The sequence below is a fragment of the Ursus americanus genome, chromosome 2 (genome assembly GCF_024610735.1).
Source record: "Ursus americanus isolate L20-20 chromosome 2, mUrsAme1.1.p, whole genome shotgun sequence".
Lineage (NCBI taxonomy): Eukaryota > Metazoa > Chordata > Mammalia > Carnivora > Ursidae > Ursus > Ursus americanus.
Genome location: NC_142128.1, coordinates 7,564,515 through 7,589,983, shown reverse-complemented (window position 1 = coordinate 7,589,983; position 25,469 = coordinate 7,564,515). Strand labels below are relative to the sequence as shown.

The 25,469-nt window shown below is 59.9% G+C and overlaps 2 protein-coding genes across 2 annotated transcripts in view; one reads left to right on the top strand and one right to left on the bottom strand.

Moving 5' to 3' along the window:
* The first annotated feature begins 508 nt into the window (after positions 1 to 508).
* EPHB4 (EPH receptor B4) lies at positions 509 to 16,975 on the top strand. Its single transcript, XM_045773927.2, has 17 exons — positions 509 to 1,035; positions 3,758 to 3,828; positions 4,056 to 4,343; positions 4,933 to 5,329; positions 6,530 to 6,685; positions 6,865 to 7,197; positions 7,502 to 7,626; positions 8,042 to 8,207; positions 9,517 to 9,619; positions 9,835 to 9,899; positions 10,018 to 10,131; positions 10,236 to 10,483; positions 13,118 to 13,333; positions 13,633 to 13,782; positions 14,179 to 14,372; positions 14,579 to 14,734; positions 15,874 to 16,975. The coding sequence occupies exons 1-17, from the start codon at positions 984 to 986 to the stop codon at positions 16,001 to 16,003; spliced, it is 2,964 nt and encodes a 987-aa protein (XP_045629883.1). The 5' UTR covers positions 509 to 983; the 3' UTR covers positions 16,004 to 16,975.
* A 2,093-nt stretch (positions 16,976 to 19,068) lies between these two features.
* Positions 19,069 to 25,469, bottom strand: part of ZAN (zonadhesin) — a 33,236-nt gene continuing 26,835 nt past the window's right edge. The window contains exons 35-46 of the mRNA XM_087867806.1: positions 25,129 to 25,340; positions 24,481 to 24,622; positions 23,873 to 24,120; positions 23,261 to 23,390; positions 22,922 to 23,099; positions 22,451 to 22,618; positions 22,021 to 22,160; positions 21,388 to 21,587; positions 21,155 to 21,293; positions 20,719 to 20,859; positions 19,357 to 19,459; positions 19,069 to 19,263 (exon numbers count right to left, since the gene is read on the bottom strand). Of these exons, the coding sequence (XP_087723932.1) occupies positions 19,176 to 19,263; positions 19,357 to 19,459; positions 20,719 to 20,859; positions 21,155 to 21,293; positions 21,388 to 21,587; positions 22,021 to 22,160; positions 22,451 to 22,618; positions 22,922 to 23,099; positions 23,261 to 23,390; positions 23,873 to 24,120; positions 24,481 to 24,622; positions 25,129 to 25,340 (1,889 nt within the window). The 3' untranslated portion in view covers positions 19,069 to 19,175. The remainder of the gene's footprint in view (positions 19,264 to 19,356; positions 19,460 to 20,718; positions 20,860 to 21,154; positions 21,294 to 21,387; positions 21,588 to 22,020; positions 22,161 to 22,450; positions 22,619 to 22,921; positions 23,100 to 23,260; positions 23,391 to 23,872; positions 24,121 to 24,480; positions 24,623 to 25,128; positions 25,341 to 25,469) is intronic.

The window sequence follows — 25,469 nt, the reverse complement described above, 5'->3', positions numbered from 1 at the left end:
CTTCCAGCCTCAAAAGCTTCCCCAAACATGGTCCCCTGAGCCAACCGTGGGGTGGTTGGCGCATCCAGAAGTAGAATCCGAAGTCCGCAGGAAGGTCGGGGCGGCTTCGAGTGCACGTTTACGCGCACCTCTGGGAGGCCCCCAGGGCTGCTGGATGTGTTTCTCCGCTGCCTGCTGCGTCCTGCGTTCGGACCTGCCCCGGGGGTCGCTGGGCCCCGGCCCCGACACGCGCGGTCCCAGTCAGGGCGCACGGCCACAGTGCACGTCTGGGCGGTCCCCGGGCTCCGCACCCGCCGCCCCTCCCCCTTCTCCAAACTTTCTCCCAACTTCCCGACCTGCTCAGCTCGGCGCCTCGCTCTGCTTCCCTCATGAATTATTCAGCAGCGCGCGCTCCAATCAGCGCGCCCCGGCCCCCACGCCGAGCCCGGGCTGGGGGAGGGGGGAGCTCCCCCGCCCCCCTCGCGCCCCTCCCTCCCCGGCTAGGCGCCGCCCGGCCCAGTCCCAACCAGGCCCAGCCCCGGCCCGCCCGACCCCGCGCCGCAGTCTCCCTCCCTCCCGCTCCGTTCCCGCTCGGCTCCCACCCTCCCGGCCGGCACGGTGCGCTCTCGGCCCGGCGGCGCGAGCAGCTACACTCCAGGGAGGGGGGGAGACCGCGAGCGGCCGGCCCACCCCCAGCCAGCTGGGGCGGGACCCCGAGGTCCCGGAGGGACCCCGACTCCAGCCACGTCTCGCTCTGCGCCCGCCCGTCGCAGCCGGTGCGAAGACGCCCCCCGCCCGCCTGCGCGCGCGGCGGGGACGCGGGGCCACACCTGGGCGCCGCCGCCCGGTGCCGGTGCGGGGCGCGCCCGCATGGGCCCGCGCTGAGGGCCCCGACCGAGAGTCCCGCGTGGGGAGTCGGCGTCTGCCGTCTCAGGGGGGGTCAGACCTGGGGGGGCTAGTGCCCCCCAAACTCGGATCGGATCCAATCCGAAAGAGGCTGCGCCATGGAACTCCGGGCTCTGCTTTGCTGGGCTTCGCTCGCCGCCGCCTTAGAAGGTGAGTTTCCCAGGGGGCACCCCGGCACTCCAGGGGCCCCCAAAGTTGGGCCTTGGCGTGAAGGGGCCGGCCTCTCTGCCCCTAGCCCGGCACCCCAACCCCGAGCACTTCGGACCAATAGTGCTAGACCGGGAGGGGGGCGGGGAGGAGGCGGCCCAGCGGGGAGTGGAGTTTTCTTTTGTTTGGAAAAGAGAAGGAGTGGAGCTCCGTCCCGGGATGTGCCCCTGCCCCAGCTTCCCAGACTCTTAGCCCTGATTCGGTGCGCCTTTGGCAGCCTTTCCCTTTCTCCCCACACCAGTCTCTCCAAAGTTTCTGTCCCTCTTCCCACCTCTGCCAAACATGAGGAAACGTTTCTGAAGGAACAGCTGCAGACAAGGCAGAACTTTGTGCTAGGCCAGAAAACTGCCCCCACCCCCAATTCCTCAGCGTTTCACACCTTGATCCTGCAGTTCCCGGGGCCTCTGGTAGGACGGCCACCTTCTGCGCTCACTGTCCAAACACCCAGATCTCTCCCAAAGCCACTGCCTCTGGGGCAGTGAGCCCCCCCCCCCGTTTCCCCAGGCTGCACCCCGGCCCTTTAAATGCTGTCTAGACCCCCAGCCTTGCACTAGTCTTGCCTGAGTCCCTTTCTCCAACCCTAAAGACCAGCAGAAACTGACCTTCACGGCCCAGTGGCACCTGAACTTAGCCTAACTACCCATCTCTCTGAATTCCTGACTTTTCTGTGCTCCCCCCAAATGTTTCTTCATCCATGAGTCTCTTCCCTCCCCTCACCCCCCTGGTGGGGGAGCCAAGAGCCCTATAAACCCTCCTCCTACAGCCCTAATCTCCTTTCAGTGAGGTGCCTCCTTCCCCGCCTTCACTGCTTGGAATCAAAGGGGTCTCTGGGGGGGTGGGTCGGGGGGGGCTACTGAGGAGGAAGAATTAAAGGCAGTTAGAAACCCCTCTCCCCCAGGCTGGGCAGTGCTGTTCTGGGCTGGGGATCACGGTCTGGGGATAGGGAGAGGAGACCCTTGCCCGGCTTGGAGACAGAAGGGGAAAGAACTGGGAGGAAGGCAGGCAAAGTGGGGAGAGTCCCCCCCAGGGCAAAGTGTGAGAGGGAGGGGAAGAGGCGAAGGAGAAAGGGGGACTGCTTCTATGCTGCTAACCTAAGTGTTTTCCAAGCCCGAGACCTGCGCTTTACATTTTCACCTTCCCAACAGCCCTGTGGTGGGAGGGATTTTTGCCCCCATTTTACGGATGGGGAAACTGAGGCTTAAAGAGGCGTTAAATAACCTGCCCGCAGCCCCATGCCCCCACGAAGGTGAAAGGTGGGAGGTGGAAAAGAGAGGAGGGATGGCGACATTCAGAAAGGGAGGTGGACAGAGGGCGGGGGAGAGAGGTGAGAGGCAGAAGAACTGACAGATCGAGGCAGGCTGTCTGAGCCCGAGATAGGAGGAGAGAAAGTGAGTCGCTCCAGAGCGTGTGGAGGACAGCCCTGAAACAGACAGTGTGTAAATTGGAGACAGGAAAACACTATCCAGGCTGGAACAATGGAGGGTGGAGACGGCAGCCTCTATCCACCCCCTTCCCAGAACCCGGGCATCCTGTCCCCAGCTTGCCGGGCTGGCTCCTGCCACCCCTGGGGGGCCCAGGCCTCACCTTGGCCTGGCTGGGGTCCCGCCTGACCCCTTGCCCTCGGGTGGACATCACTTGGTCCCTGAGAGGAGGCTGCCCCACCCACCCACCTTCTCTTCCCTTCTCTCCTGCAGCCCCCACGGAGCAGGAGCGGGAGAGGGGAGGGAGGCTGGGGGAACCTGGTCCCAGGTGTGCTGCTGGCTCTCCTGGGGGCCCCCCACATGGCCCTGCCCTCCCCGGGGGATTCCCCTACGCTCCCTCCACCCTCCACTGCCAGGGGCTGTGATGTTTCTCCTAATCCCCCTTTCCGCCAGAGCCCCACCCCTCCCTCGACGCCCCTCCCCTGAGACCAGAGCAGAGCCAGGTGTGTTCACCCCTCCATACACACACCCCTAAAAATCTCCTCCCATTTTCCTTCCAGTAACCAAATCCAGATGTGAGGCCTCTGCAGGCAGGGACCAGGGCGGGAACCCAAGCGTCCTGGCCTCTAGCACTTCCTCCTCTGACAGCAGGGAGAGCTCTTGGGGTGGGGGCAGGGGGCGCGGGCGGCAGGACTGGGCCTTAGGAGCCGAGTACCACCCTCAGGGATCTGAAGGACTGGAGGGTTTGGTCTGAAAAGGGGGTGTGGGCCTGGCAGAGGGGAGTGGAGTTGGGGAGAGGGAAGCAGCGGCTTTGGATTTGGGGCCAGACAGTGGAGTGGCAGGGAGGCAGGGCCAGGAAGGAGGGGTATCCCAGTGCCTACGCTTCTTTGCCCTCCTCCCTCCTCTGGTCAGGCCAGGTCAGGGCTCTAGTTTAACCCTGCCTGAGCTGTTTGGCCTCCTTCCCCTCTCCTCAGGGCACAGCGGTTCTCAGAGGCCTAGATCTGGGAGTCCCGAGGGGCAGCCCCGTGGCTGCCAGCTGTGAGGGGTGGGGTTGGCACTCAGAAACAGCAAGAAAGGGGGCAGCAGAGGGCAGGGCTTGCCCCCCTCTTCATCTTTCCTCTCAGTTGGCCCCAATTCCACCCACCAGCTTGGAGCTAAGAGGACCCACCTGCCTCCGTCAGTTCCCAGGGATCTGGTCCTCCTGGTGTCTCCCCCAGTGTTGATCATCTGTCTGTCTGTCTTAGAGACCCTGTTGAACACAAAACTGGAAACTGCCGATCTGAAGTGGGTCACGTTCCCTCAGGTGGAGGGGCAGGTAAGAGCTGGGCCCGGGAGCCAGGGCTTGGAGGGACCCCCAAGGAGGAGGGACAAGGGTGTGCTGGCCTGCTGGGCATGCCCCCAGCCCCCCACATCCCAGCAGCTGGGGCACATGTCCTCCGAGCCCTTGCTCTCAGAGGTCGCCTCCCTCCGGCCCCTCCTTGCTATACGACAGACATCCTCCCACCGACCGTCACCCCCAAGCTGACCCCCTTCTCCCCACAGTGGGAGGAGCTGAGCGGCCTGGACGAGGAGCAGCACAGCGTCCGGACCTACGAGGTGTGCGACCTGCAGCGCACGCCGGGCCTGGCCCACTGGCTGCGCACCGGCTGGGTCCCGCGCCGAGGAGCCGTCCACGTGTACGCCACGCTTCGCTTCACCATGCTCGAGTGCCTCTCGCTGTCGCGGGCCGGACGCTCTTGCAAGGAGACCTTCACCGTCTTCTACTTCGAGAGCGATGCTGACACGGCCACAGCCTTCACGCCAGCCTGGATGGAGAACCCTTACATCAAGGTATCCGGGCGCCTGGGGCCCCGCCGCCGGCCGGCATGGCTAAGGAGCAGTGGACGAGCTTCTAGGGCCCTGGGCGGGGGCACTGGGGCCTGGAAGCAGGAGGCTTGGGTCCGGGGAGGGAAGAAGGTGGTCTGCTATGTCCTGGCCCCTCAGGGTGGTCGTCTGGACTGCCCTCTGCCACATCCCACATTCTCCGATCTGAGTCCACCTTGCCCTTTAGAGACCCCTCCTTTGTGTCAGCTGATGCCTCCCCCCGGAATGCCGTCTCTCTGGGTCTGCTACCCGATTCCTACTTGTCTCGGGAGCTTCAACTCCCCTAGGACGATAGTTGATAAATGTCTGTAGGATGAGTGAATGAACAGAAAGGGGGTACGGGACAGGCTCAATGCATCATAGGAGCTCAGCAAGCGTTAAAGGGTAATCTTGGGGCCTGCAGGGAAGTGCACGCTGGGGAAGGTAGAGAGAAGGCTCTGGAACAGGAGCTGAGGCGGTCAGGGAGAGGGTGAGCTGGGAAGAAGAAAGTAGTTCACCTACCTGGTCCTTGGGGAGTGGAGGACCGCGGCAACGAGTCTCTTCCCTCACCTGGCAGGTGGACACAGTGGCCGCCGAGCATTTGACCCGGAAGCGCCCTGGCGCCGAGGCAACCGGCAAGGTGAATGTCAAGACGCTGCGTCTGGGTCCGCTCACCAAGGCTGGCTTCTACCTGGCCTTCCAGGACCAGGGTGCCTGCATGGCTCTGCTTTCCCTGCATCTCTTCTACAAGAAGTGCGCCCAGCTGACCGTGAACCTCACCCACTTCCCGGAGACCGTGCCTCGGGAGCTCGTGGTGCCCGTGGCAGGGAGCTGTGTGGCTGACGCCGTCCCTACCCCCGGCCCCAGCCCCAGCCTCTACTGCCGGGAGGATGGCCAGTGGGCCGAGCAGCCGGTCACGGGGTGCAGCTGTGCTCCAGGGTTCGAGGCCGCCGAGGGGAACACCCGGTGCCGAGGTGAGGGCTGGCGTCTCTTCCAGAAAGCTTGCCCATCCACGCAGGGAGGGTCCTATGCCCCGCTCTTGCACCCACTTATATTTCCATTTTGAACATTCTTCGTTCTCAGGGGCACTCAGAGGGCCTGTTTTCAGAGCCCCAGCATGGGTCCGAGCTCTTGCACCCTCTTTCTCCTAACTGTGTCTAACACCTTTCTGGACGAGGGGTGCAGGGCTGTCGTCAGGATGGGGAGGCCTCATTGGGTTCTGAAGACAAAGGCATCATGGTCTCTATTTCATGCTCAGTATGGGTTTTCTCTGACTCCCTGATCCTGAATTCTCACTCAGCTGTTTCTCCAGAACGGGCCTTCAAAACCCGGGTTTTGTAGCTAGAACGTAAAGGGTCTGTGAACTTCTGTAGAGAGAAAAAATGACCTTACCGTCACTCATCTCCACCTGAAATTGGGCCTTGCATGTGGAATAACAGTGACAGAGCCCAGCAGTCACAGCAGGACCTGAGACTTGCACGTCCTTCGAATCATGGCTATTTTCCCAGCCTGTTCCAGATGATGCAAGAATGTCGAAATGCTCTTTTTTGCCCATCACATCCTCAGTATTCCAGGGGCCGTTAGACCTGCCTCTCTATCTTGTAAATAAACGCACACATTTCTGGGGCACAAACTTGCTTTCCTCATGTTTTGATCATTGTATTTCAATTCACTTGGTTTCCTTTGTGATCCCGTGTGTTTTGTGGTGTGCGTTTATTTATTTATTTTTAATATTTTATTTATTTATATGAGAGAGACAGTATGCACGAGCAGGGGGAGGGGCAGAGGGAGAGGGAGGGCAGACTCCCCGCTCAGCAGACCCCAACCCGGGGCTTGATCCTGGGACCCTGAAGTCATGACCTGAGCCGAAGGCAGATGCTCCACTGACTGAGCCCCCCAGGCGCCCCCGTGATGTGCATTTAAAAACATACTTGTGAGCAGGGGTCTGCGGGTTTGATCAGACCGCCACAGGTGTTTGGTGGGGGGTCGGGGGTGTTGAAGTTAACGAAGCTTAGAGTCCCTGATCTGAAGGGAGGGTCTCCTCTTTCTCTCAGACGTTCGGTTTCTGAGCTCTTTCCTCCCTGCTCCCCACTTTGCGCTCCATGTGACCTTGAGAGCAGCTGCTTGAGAGCAGTTTTTGATTCATGTTCTTGGTGAACGGGTCTCTCTTTCAGCCTGCGCCCAAGGCACCTTCAAGCCCTTGTCTGGCGAGGGGTCCTGCCAGCCGTGCCCAGCCAACAGCCACTCCAGCACCATTGGCTCACCCGTCTGCCAGTGCCGCAACGGGTACTTCCGGGCCCGCACGGACTTCCGGGGTGCACCCTGTACTGGTAAGTGACCGGTGACCCCTGGGGTGGCAGGGGGTCACCCACTGCCGCCTCCCCGGCCTTCCTCCTCTTGGCCCTGGCCTGCTGGTGCCCAGCCAGGACAAGAAGTCTGAGGCTGCCTGGGTGCCCCGCTGTCCCTCCTTGAGGATCGGGTCAGCCTCTGACTCCCTCGTGTCCCGCAGCGCCACCCTCTGCTCCAAGAAGTGTGGTTCCCCGTCTGAACGGCTCTTCCCTGCGCCTGGAGTGGAGTGCCCCCCTCGAGTCTGGGGGCCGAGAGGATCTCACCTACGCGCTGCGCTGCAGGGAGTGCCGCCCCGGGGGGTCCTGCACGCCCTGCGGAGGAGACCTGACCTTCGACCCTGGCCCCCGGGACCTTGTGGAGCCCTGGGTAGCAGTTCGCGGGCTGCGTCCAGATTTCACCTATACCTTCGAGGTCACCGCCTTGAACGGGGTGTCCTCCTTAGCCACCGGGCCCGTCCCGTTTGAGGCTGTGAATGTCACCACCGACCGTGAGGGTGAGACGGGGAGCCGGTGGCCGGCCGGGAGGGAGGTGGGCAGCCTAAAGGCCTGAAGGGGAAAAGGCAGTGGCGGGGCCCTGGGGTCGCCGGGCAACATGGAAGGTCAGGACTTGCAGGGTGGGTGGTGGCAGACAGAGGAGTGAAAAGAAGTACAGACTTCAGGACGGGGCAGAGAGGGTCAGAGGGAGCCCTTGAACCAGCTGGAGGTCTGAGACACGTGTGGCCAGCAGAGGCAGAGCTGGGAAAGTTAAGGGCCAGATCTGCCATGTGCAAAAACCCTAACGTGTCCTCTCCCTCACAGTACCGCCCCCCGTGTCCGACATCCGGGTGACACGGTCATCACCCAGCAGCTTGAGCCTGGCGTGGGCTGTTCCCCGGGCACCCAGCGGGGCCGTGCTGGACTACGAGGTCAAGTACCACGAGAAGGTGAGACCAGGACGCACCCCATGCACCCCTAGGGGTTTGGGGGGGACAGTGGGACATGTTTTGGGGGCTGGCTGAATTATAGGGACCTGAGAAGCGTTTGAGGTCCAGCTGTGCCAAGTACTAGCTGTGTGACCTTGGGCCAGCCCCTTGGCCTCTCTGAGTTCAATATCCCCAATGTAGAACGGTTACAAAAATGGTACTGACCCCACAGAAATGCAGCAGGGGTTAAACGCTGTAATCATGAAGGCCAAGCACAGAGCACAGTGCATACGTAAATGAGCTCAGAGGCCCCACCTGCCACACAGTGGCACCATGATGCAAGTGATGGGGGCGCAGGGTGGGGGGAGAGAGGAGGGAAGAGCAGTGGAAACCCAGGGCCCCTGGCTTACGGCCAGCCCCTCCTTCTCCTGCACAGGGCACAGAGGGCCCCAGCAGCGTGCGGTTCCTGAAGACGTCGGAAAACTGGGCAGAGCTGCGGGGGCTGAAGCGGGGAGCCAGCTACCTGGTCCAGGTGCGGGCACGCTCTGAGGCTGGCTACGGGCCCTTCGGCCAGGAGCACCACAGCCAGACCCAGCTGGACGGTGAGCCTGGGGAGCAGGGCGCGGGCAGGGGTGGTGCCCCTCCATTGCGCGGGAGACCTTGCCTGTGCCCTCGAAGGACCCCTAAGGTCACACTCCCGTGCTCCTCTCTGTCAACCACGAGGCATTTTGGCCTAGTGAGGAGAGCATCAGCTACAGAAGCCAAAACCAACAGCTGGGAGGGAAGACCTGCCCAGTGGCTTTCCAGCTGCGTGACTCTCAGCAAAAGCCTGACCCTTAAGCCCCTTCTCTCCTCCCCAAATTGGAACTATCACGAGGCCTCTCCCCCAGGGCTCCAAAGATTAACTGAGGTGACACCTGTTCCTTTTTTTTTTTTTTAAGATTTCTTTTTTTTAATTCATTAGAGTGCAAGCATGAGCGGGGGGAGGAGCAGAGGGAGAGGGAGAAGCGGACTCCTCGCTGAACAGGAGTCCCCATGCAGGGCTCGATCCCAGCACCCTGGGATCATGACCTGAGCCGAAGGCAGACGCTTAACCCTGAGTCACCCGGGCGCCCGGACACCTGTTCGTTGTAATATGCTTTGTGGGCCCAGTGGCTTTCTAAACCTTTTAACGGTTTGAGACATGATTCACATACCATACAATTCACCCTTTAAACAGAGTACAGTTCCGTGGCTTTTAGTGTGTCTAGAGTTGTGCAACCATTACCACGATTAATTTTAGAACGTTTCAGCTTCCAAAAAAGATGCCCTTTCAATCCCCCCCAGCTCCCGGCAGACACTACCTTACCTTCTGTCTCTGCGGGTTTGCCTGTTCTGGGCAGTCATACAAATGGGGTCCTACGTCACACGGCCTCTTGTGACGGGCTTCCTCCGTCGGCACAACGTTCGCAAGGTTCATCCGTGTGTGGGGGGGTTGTTCGTGTTGATATTCGCTTGTATAGTGATAGTACGTGTTTTTTTTGTTTTTTTTTTTTCTTTTTCTTAAATTATAATAATAGCAATAGTATGTTTTATTCTTGCATCTGTTGACGGGCATCTGGGTTATTTCCACGTTTTGGCTACACACCTTTTCATTCTTAGCCCTGGGGGCCTTCTCTGGCCACCAGAATTTATAACTGAACAAAATCAAACCCGCTCTCGCTGTAACGAGGTTGGGAAACTTCCTCCCTTACCCTGAGGGACTTCGGAGGAGCCCGCGCCGGAGGAAAGCAATTTGGAAACCACTGTGCGTCCCCGCACCTGCCACACTGCTGGGGGCCTGTTCTCAGGGGAACACAGCTCATGCCTTGAGGCTGGGGTGGGGTCCCCGGGGCCCATGGGCTTCTTCTGATCGCAGTTTTTCTCCCCCAGAGAACGAGAGCTGGCGGGAGCAGCTGGCCCTGATCGCAGGCACGGCCGTCGTGGGTGTGGTGCTGGTCCTGGTGGTCATTGTCATCGCTGTTCTCTGTCTCAGGTGAGCGCGCTGGGCAACCGGAGGCCCTTGGGGAGGCCCGCGTAGACGGCCACCTCCCCTCTTGCTCCAGGCAAGCCTCCCTCAATGCCCCAGGATACTTGTTTTCTTTTGGAAGCTTCTCTGAGCCCCGCTCCTCCCCCCCCCCCCCCCCCCCCCGTCCCTCTGGAAACAGAGAAGGGTGATTCCGTTTCCCTTTTCTTTCCCCTCGGCCACAGGAAGCAGAGCAACGGGAGGGAAGCCGAGTACTCGGACAAGCACGGACAGTATCTCATCGGGCACGGTGGGTAGGCCTGTGCTGAGGGACACGGGGCTGGGGCAAGCGCGGTGAGCAGAGAGTCGGGCCTCGGAGTGCAGGGGAGGTTGCCTCTCGGTTAACGGGACCCCGTGTGGTTCCTCAGGTACTAAGGTCTACATCGACCCCTTCACTTACGAAGACCCTAATGAGGCTGTGAGGGAATTTGCGAAAGAGATCGATGTCTCCTACGTCAAGATTGAGGAGGTGATCGGCGCAGGTGAGAGAAAAGACGGGCACCCGGGGTGGGGGTGCAGGGGAGTAGGGGGAAGGAGGGCCAGACAGCGGGCGGAGGAGGGCTGACCCTCGGCGTCCTTCCCGAAGGCGAGTTTGGCGAGGTGTGCCGGGGGCGGCTCAAGGCCCCGGGGAAGAAAGAGAGCTGTGTGGCCATCAAGACCCTGAAAGGGGGCTACACGGAGCGCCAGCGGCGGGAGTTCCTGAGTGAGGCCTCCATCATGGGCCAGTTCGAGCACCCCAACATCATCCGCCTGGAGGGCGTGGTCACCAACAGCGTACCCGTCATGATCCTCACCGAGTTCATGGAGAACGGCGCCCTGGACTCTTTCCTGCGGGTGAGCCCCCTGCCCCCCGGCCTCCCGCGGCCTCCTGCGCTCCCCCGGCACAGCCAAAGAGCTCAAACCAGGACAGATGGCGGGGCGCACGTCACACCCCCTGTGCCCCTTGTTCTCCCTCCGGACGGGACTGGCCTTTCCTGTGGCCACGGGTGGAAACGGCCCGTCTGTGGGGCCAGCAGACCCAGGATTTGGAGGGGTGGTCATTCGTCCTCTTGACAAATGCTTCCTGAGTGCCATCTGGTGCCTCAGCCACCGTCCTAGACCCTGGGAATAAAGCCATGAACGTCTCTGCCCTCGACAGCGTAATAATGGAGGAGACAAGTAAACAAACAAGCTTTTAAAAAACAAACAGTTTAGAGAAGTGGCTTGAGATGCTGGGAAAAACCTTATTTTATTGTTGTCCCTTTAACGGGTTTTACTGGGTATCACTTTCTTTTTCCACTCTGCACACTACTGTACATCCTCTTTAAAAAATCAAAACATTTTCCTGCAGAGCAAAACAACATTGCATTTGACAGAATTACGACACTTCCGTGTTCCGTGGATGATCTAGTACCCGGTCACGATTCACGTGTCCCTGCTTGTCCCCCCGCATGTCTCTTCCTCCTGGCTTCTCCGAGCCAGGATCCAGTTCAGGATCAAGCACGGCACCTGAAGGTTATATTTTTTGAGCCTCTTTGACATCCAGGACAGTCCTTTGTTGTGACCCTGACATGATGAAAAGTTGGGCCTCTTATCCCCTTGAGTGTCTCACCTTCTGGATTTATTGGCCTCTTCCCTATGGGGACAGTTAGCTTATTTCTCTAGTTAAGAGAAGATATATCTTAGGTTTTGATAAGTCCAAAAATAAATATCCACAGCCGGCCTACATCGGGGGTGCTGCGTACCTCACACGGCACCCCATCCAGAGATAGGCTACCTGGCTGTCATCAGGAGCGAAGCCAAGGCAGGCCCCGGGGTAGTGTGATGACAGCCAGACCCTCCACCGTCGACACAAGGGTCTGTTCCGTCGGTACCAGACAAAGGTCCAGTTGCCGGGAGGGGAAGGGGATTTATTTTAGAAGAGATGACTTTTGGGTAGATGAGAAAGCCAACCATGAGCAGATGGCCAAGAAGCCCATTGGGGGAACCAGAGCAGGCAGGAACCCTGCATGTTCAAGAAGCAGAAAGGTCAGGGGTGCCTGGATCAGGCTCAGTCAGTTAAGCATCTGCTTCCAGCTCAGGTCGTGATGCCAAGGGCCTGGGATCGAGCCCCGTGTCGGGCTCTCTGCTTAGCGGGGAGTCTGCTTCTGCCTCTGCCCCTCCCCCCCCTCTCATAAATAAATAATCTTTAAAAACAAAAAAGGCAGAAAGGCCGGGGAAACTGGCCCGAGCAGAGGAACAGTGGTAGATCTCTGTGTACGTGGTGGGCAGACCACGTGAGCCTTGTGGCCTTAGTAAGGAATTTGGGTTTGATTAGAAGTTCGAGGGGAATCCTTTGGAGGGATTTCAGCTGGAGAGGGGTGATTTTAGGAGCTCCCTTTGGTGGTGCTGGGGAGCAGGAGCCAGTGGGGAGACTTGCAGTCCTTTGGTGGGTGAGGATTGTAGCCAGGTAGGGAGAAGTGACTGGATCCGGGGCACGTTCTGGAGGCTGAACCTGCTGGTGGATTGTAAGTGGCAGGTGAGGGAGAGGGGAATCAGACTCCAGGGTCTGCCCTGACCATCTGGCCAGCAGTGTTGCCCCAAGCTGAGATTCAAGGCCTAGTACCCTAGGCGTGGAGGGTGGATTCAGAATTCAGGTTTTGGACTCTGTCCCAGGCCCTGCTTGGCCGCCAAGGGGCCCCTGCATGCTTGCTGAACCCAGAGTATGGGATTCTTTCACTGCGACTGGCTAGCTTATCTGGTGAGCGCAGACTCTGTCAAGGTCAAGGTCAAGCTTTAGGTCGTGGTTTGGGGGCTGTGGTCATCGATCACACCCAGTTTTTCACTGTTCTCTTACAAGCTACACACAGCTGGTGCAAGAGGGCTGAGCAAGATTGCTCGAAATCACAGCACGTCCGCACCTGTAGATGGGTGGCCCCGAGCACACTCCGACCGTTCGGAACTCTGTTGCTGTCCCATGAAATGAACATAATAGACCAAAAGCATTTGTTGAGTATGTGCTGGACGTAAAGCTCTGTACTAGACTAAATAGAAGAAAATGTTAATCTCCTTATAACCTTTTTTTTTTTTTTAAGATTTATCTGAGAGAGAGAGAGCGAGCGAGAACAGGCGATGGCGGGGGGGGGCGGGGGCAGAGGCAGAAGGAGAGAAAATCCTCAAGCAGACTCTGTGCTGAGCGCGGAGTCCATTGCGGGGCTCGATCTCAGACCCTGAGCTCATCACCTGAGCCAAAATCAAGAGTCAGACCCCTCACTGACTGAGCCACCCAGGCGCCCCTCCTTATAATCCTAAGCATCGTGTCGGGTGAGTGCGGTGACAGCGCAGAGAGCTCAGGGTAAGAGAAAGGAAGAGGGCTTACCTGGGAGGTCAGCCTGCCCCGCACGGGAGCGTGAGCTGGGTGTTCGAGTGGCAGATCCCGTTCAGAGCGCGGAAGGCGGGGGGCAGGGCGGGCGAGCTGGCCTAACCGCCCTCTCCTTGTTCCATCTCCAGCTGAACGATGGGCAGTTCACCGTCATCCAGCTGGTGGGCATGCTGCGGGGCATTGCCTCGGGCATGCGGTACCTTGCCGAGATGAGCTACGTGCACCGAGACCTGGCCGCCCGCAACATCCTGGTCAACAGCAACCTTGTCTGCAAGGTGTCCGACTTCGGGCTTTCCCGGTTCCTGGAGGAGAACTCTTCTGATCCCACCTACACGAGCTCTCTGGTGAGGCCAGGGGACCCGTGGCTGAACTCGGTTCGTAGGGCCAGGTGGGGAGGGAAGGTGGGAAAGCTGGGAGGTGGAGGGATTGACGTTCCGATTAAGGGACTGGATGTATGCGCAGACCGTGGAGGGGGCAGTCAGGGAACCGGACCTCCAGTGTCCAGGAAAGAACAGAGTTGAGGAGCTGTGTGTCTGAGTCCCAGAAAGAAAGGAGTCCTGGGGGAAAGGCAAAGGTGGGGGGGGGGGCAGAATGCCTGGGCCCTGTGAGTCCCTCAGCTCACCTTTTCCTCTCCCCCCTTTAGGGTGGAAAGATTCCCATCCGATGGACAGCCCCTGAGGCCATCGCCTTCCGGAAGTTCACATCTGCTAGTGACGCCTGGAGCTACGGAATCGTGATGTGGGAGGTCATGTCATTTGGGGAGCGGCCATACTGGGACATGAGCAATCAGGATGTAAGTGTCCTGTGGTCCTACCAAGCTTTCCTGGAATGTTCTCTCACTGGGGAGATGGGGTGGGGAGTGGGGTCCCCAGAGAGCTCGTCACTGTTGGGTCCTTAAGGGCAGCACAAAGTAGAGTTGATCTTTGTATCCAAGACTTGGATACAGCATGTCTGGTCACAGAAGGACACGGAGAAGGAGGGCAGGGTGGGGAAGTTACTCATCTAGATCTTGGCCCAGGAGCCGCTGGGGCATCAAGCCACAGCCAGCTTCGGCCCCGGCCAGGAGGACCCCGGATCTGCCGTTCTCGGGGCCTGTGGCACCTCTCCCAGCATCTGCTAAGTCACCATCTTCTGGGGGTCCTTGTTCTCCCGGGAGATCCTCACCCAGTGCTTCTACCTGTCATTCCAGGTGATCAATGCCATTGAACAGGACTACCGGCTGCCCCCGCCCCCAGACTGCCCCACTTCCCTGCACCAGCTCATGCTGGACTGCTGGCAGAAGGACCGGAATGCACGGCCCCGCTTCCCCCAGGTGGTCAGTGCCCTCGACAAGATGATCCGGAACCCGGCCAGTCTCAAAATCGTGGCCAGGGAGAACAGCGGGTGAGGACCCCAGAGAGTGGGCCTCCTTCCCGCACTCTGCCACCACCTGCCAACCCCCCCTTCCCCCTCAGAAATATCCAGCCCTCTGGTGGTATGTGGGATTGTCCATTGTCCCCGTCCGCTGCCCCAAGGCTGGGCTCAAAAGCCCCCCCGCCCCCGACGTAGCCCTGGAACTCAGTGCGCCCCTCCCCATCCTTGCCTTCCAGGGCCTCACATCCACTCCTGGATCAGCGGCAGCCTCACTACTCAGCTTTTGGCTCAGTGGGCGAGTGGCTTCGAGCCATCAAGATGGGACGATACGAAGAAAGTTTCGCAGCCGCTGGCTTTGGCTCCTTCGAGCTGGTCAGCCAGATCTCTGCAGAGTAAGTCGTGGCAGGAGCTGGAGGTGGCGGTTGAGAGCCAAGCAGCGTCAGGGGCACCTGGGGACCAGAGTCAGGCCCGCCGGTTCAGCAGGGACCTTTGGGGGCAACTCCTAGTGCCAATGCTGTTACCTAGAGCACCCCCAAAGTAGCAGCTCTGGGGACTGAGAGCCCAGGGAATCTTCCAGGCCAGCAGTGACCGCCTCACCCCCTTGCGCCACCTCAGCCCTGGGCCATCTTGCTCCTGTCCTGCCATGGGTATCTATCTACATTCCAGACCCTGCTCTCACATTAACAATGTGTCAACTCTGGCTGCTTTCCAACCCATAAAAGGAGAAGGTTGGACTGGGTTTGAGAGATCATTTCCAGCTTTAATGTTAAATGGTTTTATGGTTCCAACGCCTCCCGAACACTGTGTTCCCCTAGTTGGCCTCTCTGGTTCTCCACCTTTCTGCCTGCCCGTTTTCCCTCCCAGGCTCTCTTCGTAGCCCAGGTTTGACTAACACGTGGAAGGAAGAGAAATCTGGAACCAGAGGGCGGGAGGCAGCCTCCCGGCGGGCAGGTCATGGGCCTCCCTGCTCCCTGACTTGTTCCAGCAACGCCCTGACACAGGTCCCCGCTCTCCATTTCCCACCTCTGCTGTTTTCCCTTATCTCAGGCTCCAGGCCTCAGGATGGGGGCGGGTGGAGGGGGGGCAGCTCGTTTTTCACCCCACCCCGCCCCTTCCTCCCCACCCGCTTTTCCTCTCTCAGGCCTTTTCCTTCTGACTTTCCTTTTCTCCTCTAGAGCAATCTCTGCAGCCCCTTCCCCCAGCCTCATTTTGTGTGCATTTCTCTCTTCCATTCCTCCCCTTCCCTGATTCTCTGCCTTTTCCTAATCCTTGCTGGAGCCCCAAGCTGCAGCCCCCACCTCCCATCTCTGGCCAGCCCTGCTCCACCCTCTACTGCAGCTGCGCAAAAGGACTGCAGCCCGCTCCCAAAGCCTCTGGAAACTGCCCGCAACTGTTGGCAACTATTGACGTGTGGCTCTCCCCCTGCCAGCCTTCCTGATTGGCTGACAGTCCGGAGGCGGGGCGTGGTGTCTGGAGCTGAGCCTCCCCTTGGGAGCCCTATGGCCTCACCTAGCTCTCCCTTCTTCCCCAGGGACCTGCTCCGAATTGGAGTCACTCTGGCGGGACACCAGAAGAAAATCCTGGCCAGTGTCCAGCACATGAAGTCCCAGGCCAAGCCTGGAGCCCCAGGCGGGTCGGGAGCACCAGCCCCCCAGTACTGACCTGCACCTGCCTGTCTGGCCCGACGGCTCTGGAGCAGCAGCAACTCCCAGCTGGGGACGCAGATCCCATTCTTCCAGGGGCAGAGTCGGATGGGGACCCAAGAGGCCGCCATACCTGGGCCCCGCTGGATTGCACTTTGAACCCATGGGGGTGGGGAGCTGGCAATTTGAAGAGATGGGATTTGAGGATTCTGCCATTGGAGTGTAGAAATCGTCACATGCCCCTCCGGGCGGCGGGAAGCCCTTCCCTCAGGATTGGGTGTGACCAGAGGGAAAGGAAGCGCCTGTCATCTGCCAGCTTCCCAGGGGTGGTTGGGCCCGATTCCCACAGCCTCCCTCTGATCCCTAGTTAGGGCCCCACATGCCCCTCCTCACCTCAAAGGGCCAATGCACTGCCCTGCAGACCAAAGAGAAGAGGGTGACTAGCCTGTGAGCTCGGGAGTGGAGCGGGCCCGCCGATTGTGGCGGAAGGCGGGAAGGGGCATCGTGGCCCAGTGACAGAATCATTGGACCTGGATGTCCCTGACCTTGCTGCTGTCTTCCCGAACTCGATTTTCCCTTGTAAATGCCCCTCCCCCATCTGCTGCCTTCATATTGAAGGTTTTTGAGTTTTATTTTTTGTTTTGGTCTTATTTCCCCCCCTTTTTTTGTCGTCGTTTCTTGTTTTGTTTTTCTACTGTCCTCGTCATAACTTTCTGTGTTGGGGGGGGGGGGCTGTTTCATTATTGCCTCCTTCGCCCGGGGTGAAACAGGGACTCATCGTCGTGTCTGTTTCCGGAACAGTGCCTTGGTCCCACCACAACTCCCAGACACTTTCCTGCCCCCAAGTAGCCCCAAGCTGTGTCCATGAGGAGGTGTGGGGGGGTGAGGTGGTGGTGGAAACCAGAGACAGACACCGGTGCTTGGAGGGGTTCTTAAATTATATTTAAAACAATTTTTTTTTGTATAAATAAAAGAAAATGAGAAGCGTTGCAGTCCTGGGGGTGATTGGGAGTGGGGGATGGACTAGGTTTCTGCGGAGACTGGGTAGGGAGGAGGGGTCGGAGGTCTGGAGACAGGGCTGTGGGGGGCTGCGGGCTTGGTTCCCGGTCCCAGGGTGTGTTTGAGGTGGTGGGGTGGGGGCAGTGGGAGATGAGTCATTGGCAGCTGCTTCTAACGGCTCCAGATGGCTCTGCCAAGAGCCTGGGGCACCTCCGGGGTGGGGCTGCTCCCTCCCTCCCCTGTCCTGGTTCCCCAGCCCTGGTAGGGGGCCAGGGGAGGCCGGGAAGGCCTTGAGCTTAAAGCCCTGCCCTGCGACCCCGTGACTGGGAGGGGGGGGGCATCGGCTGGGGTGAGGGTCCACTCAGATGGAGACAGATGTGGGCCAGATGTTGACAGCTGGGGTTGGTTTAGAGGCAATGGGGGGAAGAGTCTGCATGGGCTGTGGGGGAGGGGCAGGGAGCTGGAGTGAGGGATGTGGACCCCCCACGGGTACACACACACACACACACAGTCACACACTCCAGGCTGAGTCCTTGGGAAGACAATTCCCCCTTTCAAGGTGCTGCCCAGGCAGGTTCTCCCAGCCTCTTGGGAAGGGGAGGGGAAACCACCTGAGTGTCTTCCCCCAACTTCTCCCTCCTAAACAGGAAGACGGTAATGGGGTCAAGCCCCTGCGAGTCTTTGTGGCCGTCTTCTGTTCCTTCCCTTCCAATCCGCCCAACCCCAGGGACACCTGCAGGGGCCAGCGCTGTTTAGCTGGGGCAGCCTTGCTGTTTCTGCTTCGGTTGCCCCTGTTGTGTGCAGGACCCCAAATCACAGCTTCTGCCCTTCCCAGCTCGGGGAACCTCAGATCCTATCTGCAATTTCCTACCTGTACCAGCCTCTTCTGGAATCCCTAATACTCTGGAATCCTCTGTCCCCTCCCTCAATGACCCATCACCCCTGTTTTGCCCACCCGAGGGGTCTGGGAGGGACTCTGTCCTGCCAAAGATGGAGGGGGTCTATCCGGAGGATGCCGGCCCAGGCCACCTCCTTCCCCTGCCAACCAGACATCTGGGCTAGATAAGTGACCTTAGTTGTCCGAGGGGAGGAGCAGAGGTCAAGAGGACAGGGCACAGATGAATAACAGAGGCAGAAGGTCAAAGATGAGATGAAGGGAGCTCCAGTGGGGGCCAGTGTGCAGCAGGGAGCCCCATGAAGCCCAGGCTAAAACTCCTGGAATCCCGTTAGCGCTCCTGCTATGCCCAGCTCCGGAGCGGGGAGCTGCTCCCCGCAGCTAGCCTGGTAGGAGGCCACCCCCCCCCGGGGGGCCCTTCCCCACCCAGCTGGGATCTCGATCCCTTAAACGTAGGTGGCTGCAAGGGTCATCTCAGAGAATAAGCACAGAACCCAGTGTCCTGCCCGCTTTGGCATCCCCTGTCCCTTGGGGTCTTCCATCCTGACCACCCTCACCCCAGCTGATGGCCTTCCTTTCCTTCTTGGGGCCCAAGCAGGATTGTCCCAGCCTCCACCCCCAAGCAGGGACCTGCCTCATGGGAGGCACGGGACCCTGGGAGGAGAGGTCAGAACAGTTGCCCTTTGGCCTCAGGCTGAGGTGAGCTGACCACTCTTGCTAGGATGGGGCTCTGAACTCCTGGGCCCCCAGACCCCACCATAGTAACCCCTAGGCCATTTGGGGAAATAGACTTGTGCAGAAGATGGAGGCCTCCCAAGGGTCACAGGCAGTCTGCCCTTTCAAAGAAGCCACATTCCCCATCCTTAGCCCGCATCCAGTGATTAATCTCATCGTTAGAAATATCAGAATCCTTAGCATCACCTTCCGCTAGCCCTAGATTCCTGCGAAGACGGACAGTGCAGTCTTTCCTCCAGTTCCCCAGGAGCCAAAGGGCTAGACGCCACCCCCAAACGGCTTTGTCCAAAGAACAGCCAGACCTCGGTTCCCCTCCCCTCTGGACATTTTCTGCAGGGCACGCAGCCCTAGTCTCCCCCCACCGCCCGCACACCTCTGTCCCTCCCTCCTGTTTCACCCCCAAGACCCACCTCACAGACCCTTCCTCCACCACAGTCATGTGGAAATTCACATTTCAAAAATAAATTTTATTTCCTCTCTCCTTTTTTGAGGACAACTCAAAACTGACTTGAAGGGCACGCTCTGGAACAAAATCCGAGAAAACCTGTATCAGAGGCAGACTCAGCTCCCGGTCGCTAAGGTTCTGGGGTGGGAATGGTTCTCACCAGCGTCTGCCAGCCTGTCTCTACTCTGGCTCTGCGTTTTCTCCCTGGGGGTTGTGGGGAACAGAGGAGGGTAGGTGCCCGCTCCCCCGCTGACTCATCGCCGCCCACCCCTGCTCATCCCCTTTCCCAGAACTCACCTCCTCCTCCTCTTCCTGGAAACACATTCTCTGGTCACTGCGGGCACTAGAACCACCACAGGCACAAGCATCCCCAACAGGACGGCCACAAAGTTGGATGCTTCTGGGGAGCAGGGGACAGGATGTAGGGACATGGGTCAGGAAGGCATGAGGGAGAAGACACTCCCTTTGGATCCTAAGTTGGCACCCAGAAAGGACGGCAGCCCCTAACTCGCTGGGTGTGGCTAGGTCTCCCTCCAGAAGGCTGTTGCTCCACGACCTTGGCACCAGACCCCTAGGACTCCTTTGAGTTTCTGGACACACAACTCCCATCAGCCTTGTTAAGGGAGATGTTCATCCAGCTGGTCCCCTAGAGTCCGGGTACCATCTTGGCCAGTGCTTCTCGAAGAACAGCCTGGAATCACATCCCTCAGTCACCTGGGAGCTTGGTAAAAATGCAGATGTCCGGGCCCACTCCAGACCTACTGAATCCAACGTGGAAAAACGAACACGTGGAAAAAACCACCCCCACCCCACCCTGGCCCGATCTGAGGGGAGATAAAGTTGGTGAGAACCACTGGCCCAGAGGCTCAAGGGAAGTCTAGTCTGGGATGGGGGAGGTACTGGAGAGGCTTAGGAGGGACACAAGATGGGGAAGTAAGAGCGGGGTGAGGCAGGACCAGAGAAAGGAGCTAGGCTCCAGAGAGAGGATCCCGGAGCATGGCAGTTCCGCCGCATGGCGGGCTTTCCACAGTTTCAGCCACCCACAGTCACCCGCGGTCCAGAAGCAGATGGTCCTCCCTCTGATGAAGCATCGGAAGGTCAATAGCAGCCTAACGCTACCTCACACGGCCCACGTCATTCCTCTCACTTAGGCATCTTACCCTTTCCCATCATCCCAAGAAGAAGGGTGAGGACAGTACAACCGATAGTCTGAGAGAGAGACCGTGGTCACATAACTTTGAATACAGTATATTGTCATAATTTTTCTGTTTTGTTGTTGTCAATCTCCTATTGTGCCTAATTTATGAATAAAACTTCATCATTAGTATGCACACGTAGGAGGAAATATGGGGTTTGGTACCGTCTGTGGTCCCAGGCATCCGCTTGGACGGGGGTCTCGGAAAGGACTCCGCACAGATTAGAGGGGCTACTGCATGTCGGTAGGGGATGGGCACAGGGACTCGTTCTGCTGATCTCCGGGGCTCAGAGATTAGATTATTATGTTTTATATAATACACATTATATTAACAATATGCTCTCTGTTAGAGCCCTGTAACAGGTGCCTATTATAGGTTAATGTTACATGTATGGAATCATGCCAGAGCAGCTGGTGGTAGGGAAGGGGCTGTGAGGATACAGGGCCTGGGATGAAGTTCTCACCTGGCTTTCCAGGGGGTGGCACGTCCCGAGGCTCCGTGCAGAGGTGTCCCCCATAACCAAGTTCGCACTCACAGGTGAAGTGGGTTCCCTGCTCCTGGCACCGCCCATCATTCTGACAGGGGTTCCGTAGACACGGGGTTTCTGTGAGGATAAACGGGGTTATGGAAGGTTCTAGGAGGATACCCGCAGCCAGGGAGAGGTCACAGAGAGCTAATGCCAGGAAAAGGCCCCAGCACCACGCCTGGAAGAGAGCAGCTGCTCACTCCCTCGGCCCCTCCCAAGAAAGAAGGAGACAGCGGGGTTAAGGTCCAACTTCCTGACATCGAGGGGGAGGGTCTCAGGCACAGGACACAGGACTGGGAGGGATGACCCTCCGTCCAGCACCCACCCCCCACATAAGGGGACAGCTTGAAGCCACGGGGCCGTCTAGGTTCACCTCGGAAGCAGCCACGAGTGAGGTTCCCCAGGGTGCAGATCTCCCCAGCATGGCAGCTGAGGGGCTCACACAGCAGCACCCCCGAGCGGGCACAGGTGCAGCGCTGAGAGCAATCCTCGGTCACAAAGCTGTCGCCCCGCTGGAGAGGGAGAAGGGCCGGGAGGTGGCGGTCTGGCTTTGCTCCCTCATCTGGCTCTCCTGCCCCCACAGGGCCTCCCCCTCCCAGCGCGGACCTGGTAGTAGACGCCGTTGCTGGTGCAGCCGCAGTGGGCAAGGGGGAGGCTCCGGGCACCACTGTAGACGTAGCCCGGGAGGCTGGCACAGCCCTCCACACAGGGGCCCTCGCAGTCCCTGGGGGCCCCCAGGTGGGCACAGGAGGCTGGGCAGGGTGTCATGCAGCTCTGATAGACGGTGTTGGCCGGACACGCCAAGGCTGACGGGAAAGTCGGAGTGAGCAGGGGGCCGGGCGCGGGTGGAGCCAACAGGTGTGGGGGACCGCGCGGGGGCAGCTGGAGGGGGAACAAGGTCACCCACCAGAACACAGAGCTTGGCAGGGGCCCGGAGGCCAGAGGAGTGGGCCGGTTTCGGGTGTCTTTGGGTCTGACATTAAAGGGCACTAAGGAAGTGGAGGAGAGAGCTGGGCACCGGCAAGGAGGAGAAGGGCTCACAGGGGTGGGGTGCGGCTTCCTGGGGGGGCAGAGGGAGGCTGGCTGGGGAGGATTCTGACACGGGCAGTTGCACAGTCGGGGAGCCGAGGGCAAGGCGGGAAGCCCAAGGTGGGCAGGCCTGGGGGGGTCGGAGCTGAGCGAGGGCAGAGATGGCCGAGAGGGTCGGGGAGCGGCTGCTGGGGAAGGTCAGCGCCTCACCGCAGCGGGTGTGGTCCCGCCAGCTGGCCGGGGTGGCGCCCGCCTCCTGGCAGATGATGGCGTACCCGCTGAGGACCTGGCAGCGCAGTTCCTCCTGCTCTTTGGGGCTCCCGGCGGCACACAGATCAAACACACAGTGCCTGGGGGCAGCGGGGCGGTTAGGGGGCTGTCAGAGGTGGCGACACGGGGAGACCCAGCCCTGCAGAAGAGGACCTGGAAGCCCCAGCAGAAAGACATCAGGCAGGGTGTGCGTGTGTCAGCGTGTGTGCGCACGTGTGCGCATGTATGAGTGTGAGCATGTGGGGAGCGGGTATCACAAGGAACTGAAGCCACAGAGAGACAGAAGTGAGCCAGACAGAGCTCGGATTGCAGAACTGGTAGCAGGCCCCGGAGAAAGGCCACTCCCGTGTAGCCTGGGCCCTTGACTCACTCCTGGAAGGGTTCTGGGGCCACAGTCTGGTGACAGGCAGCAAAGGGGCCCTGGGGGTCCACCAGCACCCTACACGCCTGGGTGCTGTTGATGAGCTCCAGCTGCTCCGGGCTGCATCCCCACTCGTGGAAGCCTGACTCCTCCTCCTCTTCTTCCTCTTGTATGGCCCTGGGGCAGAGACCAAGAGGGGGCCAGGTGAGGCCCCTGAGGACCGTGACCTCGGGAAGAACAAGGGAGGCAGGGTGGGGACGCACGGGGCACAGCCTGGGATCCCTAGTGCCCCCTCCCCCCCACCCCGCAGTCGGACTGAGGGGCAATGGCAGGATGAGATCAGGCAAGTCTGTCTGGGCTCTCGCCCTCGGCTGTGCTTCTCTACTGAGGATACGGGGTGAGCGGGCATGGACAGAGACGGGGCTGCTGTTTACCTCCCCCAGGGCCAGGCCTCCCTGCTCGGAGCCCCAGCCCTCTCACCTTGAGAAGCGGACGAGGTCGCCTCCCTCGATCCTCTGTACCTCCCAGCTATTGCCGAAGGCAAGGAGGTTCTGGGTGACGGTGCCATTGGGCAGCATATAGTCATTCCTCTTGTTCCCATCGAAGTTCCCGCACAGGCCCCGTACCAGCCCCTTATACTTATTGGGCAGCGTGATCACTGCAGGAGGAAGGGGTGTCCAGAAGTGAGGCTCCCCTCCTCTCCACCCCTCCTGGCTACTCCCCTGGCGCTTGGGCCGGTCCCACGCAGGGACCTCCTCACCGTTCCCGGCCCCGGCCCAGAAACGCCCCCTCTGCTCTCCCCTCCCCACTCTCAGCTACCTGCGTTTTTGCCTCCATCAAAGGTGACAACCATCTCGAAGTCGGTGATCAGATACAGGCGATGGCCCCGCAGGGCCACCTGCAGACGGTCGCTGGGCTTGTAGGGGATGGCCATCTTCTGGTTGTTGACCTGGAGAAGGCAGGCGGGAGCCACAGAGAGCCCGGAGTCAGCCTGGCCCTCCGCTGCCTCTCCGCACGGCTTCGTATCTGGGGGCCGTCATTCCACGGAACGAGGTACCCCAGTAGGCTTTGCTACCCCGTGTGGCAAAGGCCTCCCCAAGGTCGGCCCCCTTTGCATACATAGCCTCTTCCTTGCAAAACACTTCACAGAGTGTTCGCCCCCCGGTACCACTCAGCCCGGCTCCCCCTTTGCCTCCCATGTTCTCTCCTCCCCTCTCTCTTCCTGTCTCTCTCCAACCTCTTGCTCCATCCCACTGCCCTCCTCTGCTTCTCCCCATGAGGCGAGTGTGGCACCGATTCTGACCTCGATGACAAGGCAGTCTGGGCCAGGAACTTCCCGGGAAGAGCGGGGGCCTGGCTTCACCTGTGTTCCGTGGCCTCCCCCAGCCCGGCCTGCCTCCCTGGCCCCTCCTGGCCTGGCCTGGCTCTTACCACCAGCTCCAGATGGGCCTTGAGCTGGACGGTGTAGCCATAAATGATCACAATGATTTCGTGCAGGTAGATGGGGCTCCAGGACGAATACACCTTGTTGCGCCCCTCCACGACCACAGGCACCACCCCAGCGGGGAGCACACCTATGGTCTTTATCAGAGTGTAGGTCATGCGGCCCCGGAAGAGGTAGCTGTAGCCATCAAATGTACGGTAATGGGGGTCCCCGTAAATGGAGCACTGTTCCGACTCTGCCAAGAAGGGCCAACCCTGAGAAGGGACCCTGACCAGATATAACAACTCCCCCTGCACCCCTGAATCCCTCTACAGCCCTGATGTCTCTGGTCACCCTCTCTCTTAGCTCTGGGCTCCCTGGCTACTCGATCTTCAACCTTCTCTCTTTCCCAGCCCTAATCGCAAAGCGGGTCCCATCCCCTCATTCTGCACTTTAGAGAGTGAGATCCAGAGTCGGCCGCAGAGCTGGGCAGAGCCCAAATGAGGCCCCAGGCCCACCCCGTGCCCGTGCTGGGGCCCCTTCTGTCTCCAGACCTACCCAGGCTGAGCCCCTCTGGTCCTGCCTCTTGCTCCGCCCCCCTGACGGGCCCTCTTACTGTTAATTTCACAGCCGCCAGTGCCACCGGGCTTGGGCTCGCAGTGGGAGCCAGGGGGGCACCTGAAGGGCTGGCAGTGAACGGTTCCTGCGGTGCAGGCACAGCTTCTCGTGCAGCGAATGGCGATCCAGGTCTTACCCTCCTAGAGAAGCCACGGGGAGAACCAGGGAGTGAGGGGGGAAGGGCCAGTTCCCCTTCCTCTCGCCCGGTCAGCCTGGGCCCACGGTCTGAATGCCTTTGTTGGCCCAGGCTGGAGGCAGTTACAGGCCGCTCACACCCTGATGTCTCTGTACCACCTCCTAGAGGTATCACGTTCGGTGTCTTACATACGTTGTTCAGGACGTACCCATCTTACAGATGACAAAACCGAGGTAACACACTCGGGAGTGGTACCCACAGGATTCAAGCCGAGGCCACACTCCTTCCACTATCCCATGCCCCATTCCAGTTATTTGGATGCCTCAGATCCCAAACCCAACCACACACCCCCAACCCAGGCCTGGCCGGACAGCACCCTGCCCTGTCACCAGTCTGCATCCCCTCGCGGCCAGCCATAGAGACACGGGTGCCCCAGGCTGACAGAGATACAGGAAAGGAGAAGATGTCAACCTTGAGGTGTCCCCACTCCTACTCCCTGTCCCCACTCACGGGGAAGGAGCTGCCGTAGTCGTCCGTGCAGCCACACTGGCTCCTGGGCACACACCGCTGCCCACTGAGAAAGTAGCCGGGCCCACAGAGGCAGCCCTCCTTGCAGGTGGAGGGGACTTTGGGGCCACTGCACTGGCCGGTCAGGTGCAAGCAGGAAGGTGAACAGGAGGGAAGGCAGGCGGAGTAGCTGCTGTGGGCAGGACATTTCAGAGCTGGGGGAGAGGGGGGTAAACGCTTCCTGAGTGTGCGCTCCGTGCCGGGCCCCAAGGAAAGAAAGGAGCAAGAACAGCCCTCCCCGTCCAGTGCGGGAGACAGAGGTCAGCCAGCAGCCACAGCGACCT

Excerpts from the sequence above, each read along its gene's own strand:
- EPHB4 (XM_045773927.2), top strand. The coding sequence starts at position 984 with ATGGAACTCCGGGCTCTGCTTTGCTGGGCTTCGCTCGCCGCCGCCTTA. Across the intron at positions 10,132-10,235 it reads TGAGGAGGTGATCGGCGCAG|GCGAGTTTGGCGAGGTGTGC; the intron begins GTGAGAGAAAAG and ends TCCTTCCCGAAG. Across the intron at positions 10,484-13,117 it reads CCCTGGACTCTTTCCTGCGG|CTGAACGATGGGCAGTTCAC; the intron begins GTGAGCCCCCTG and ends TTCCATCTCCAG.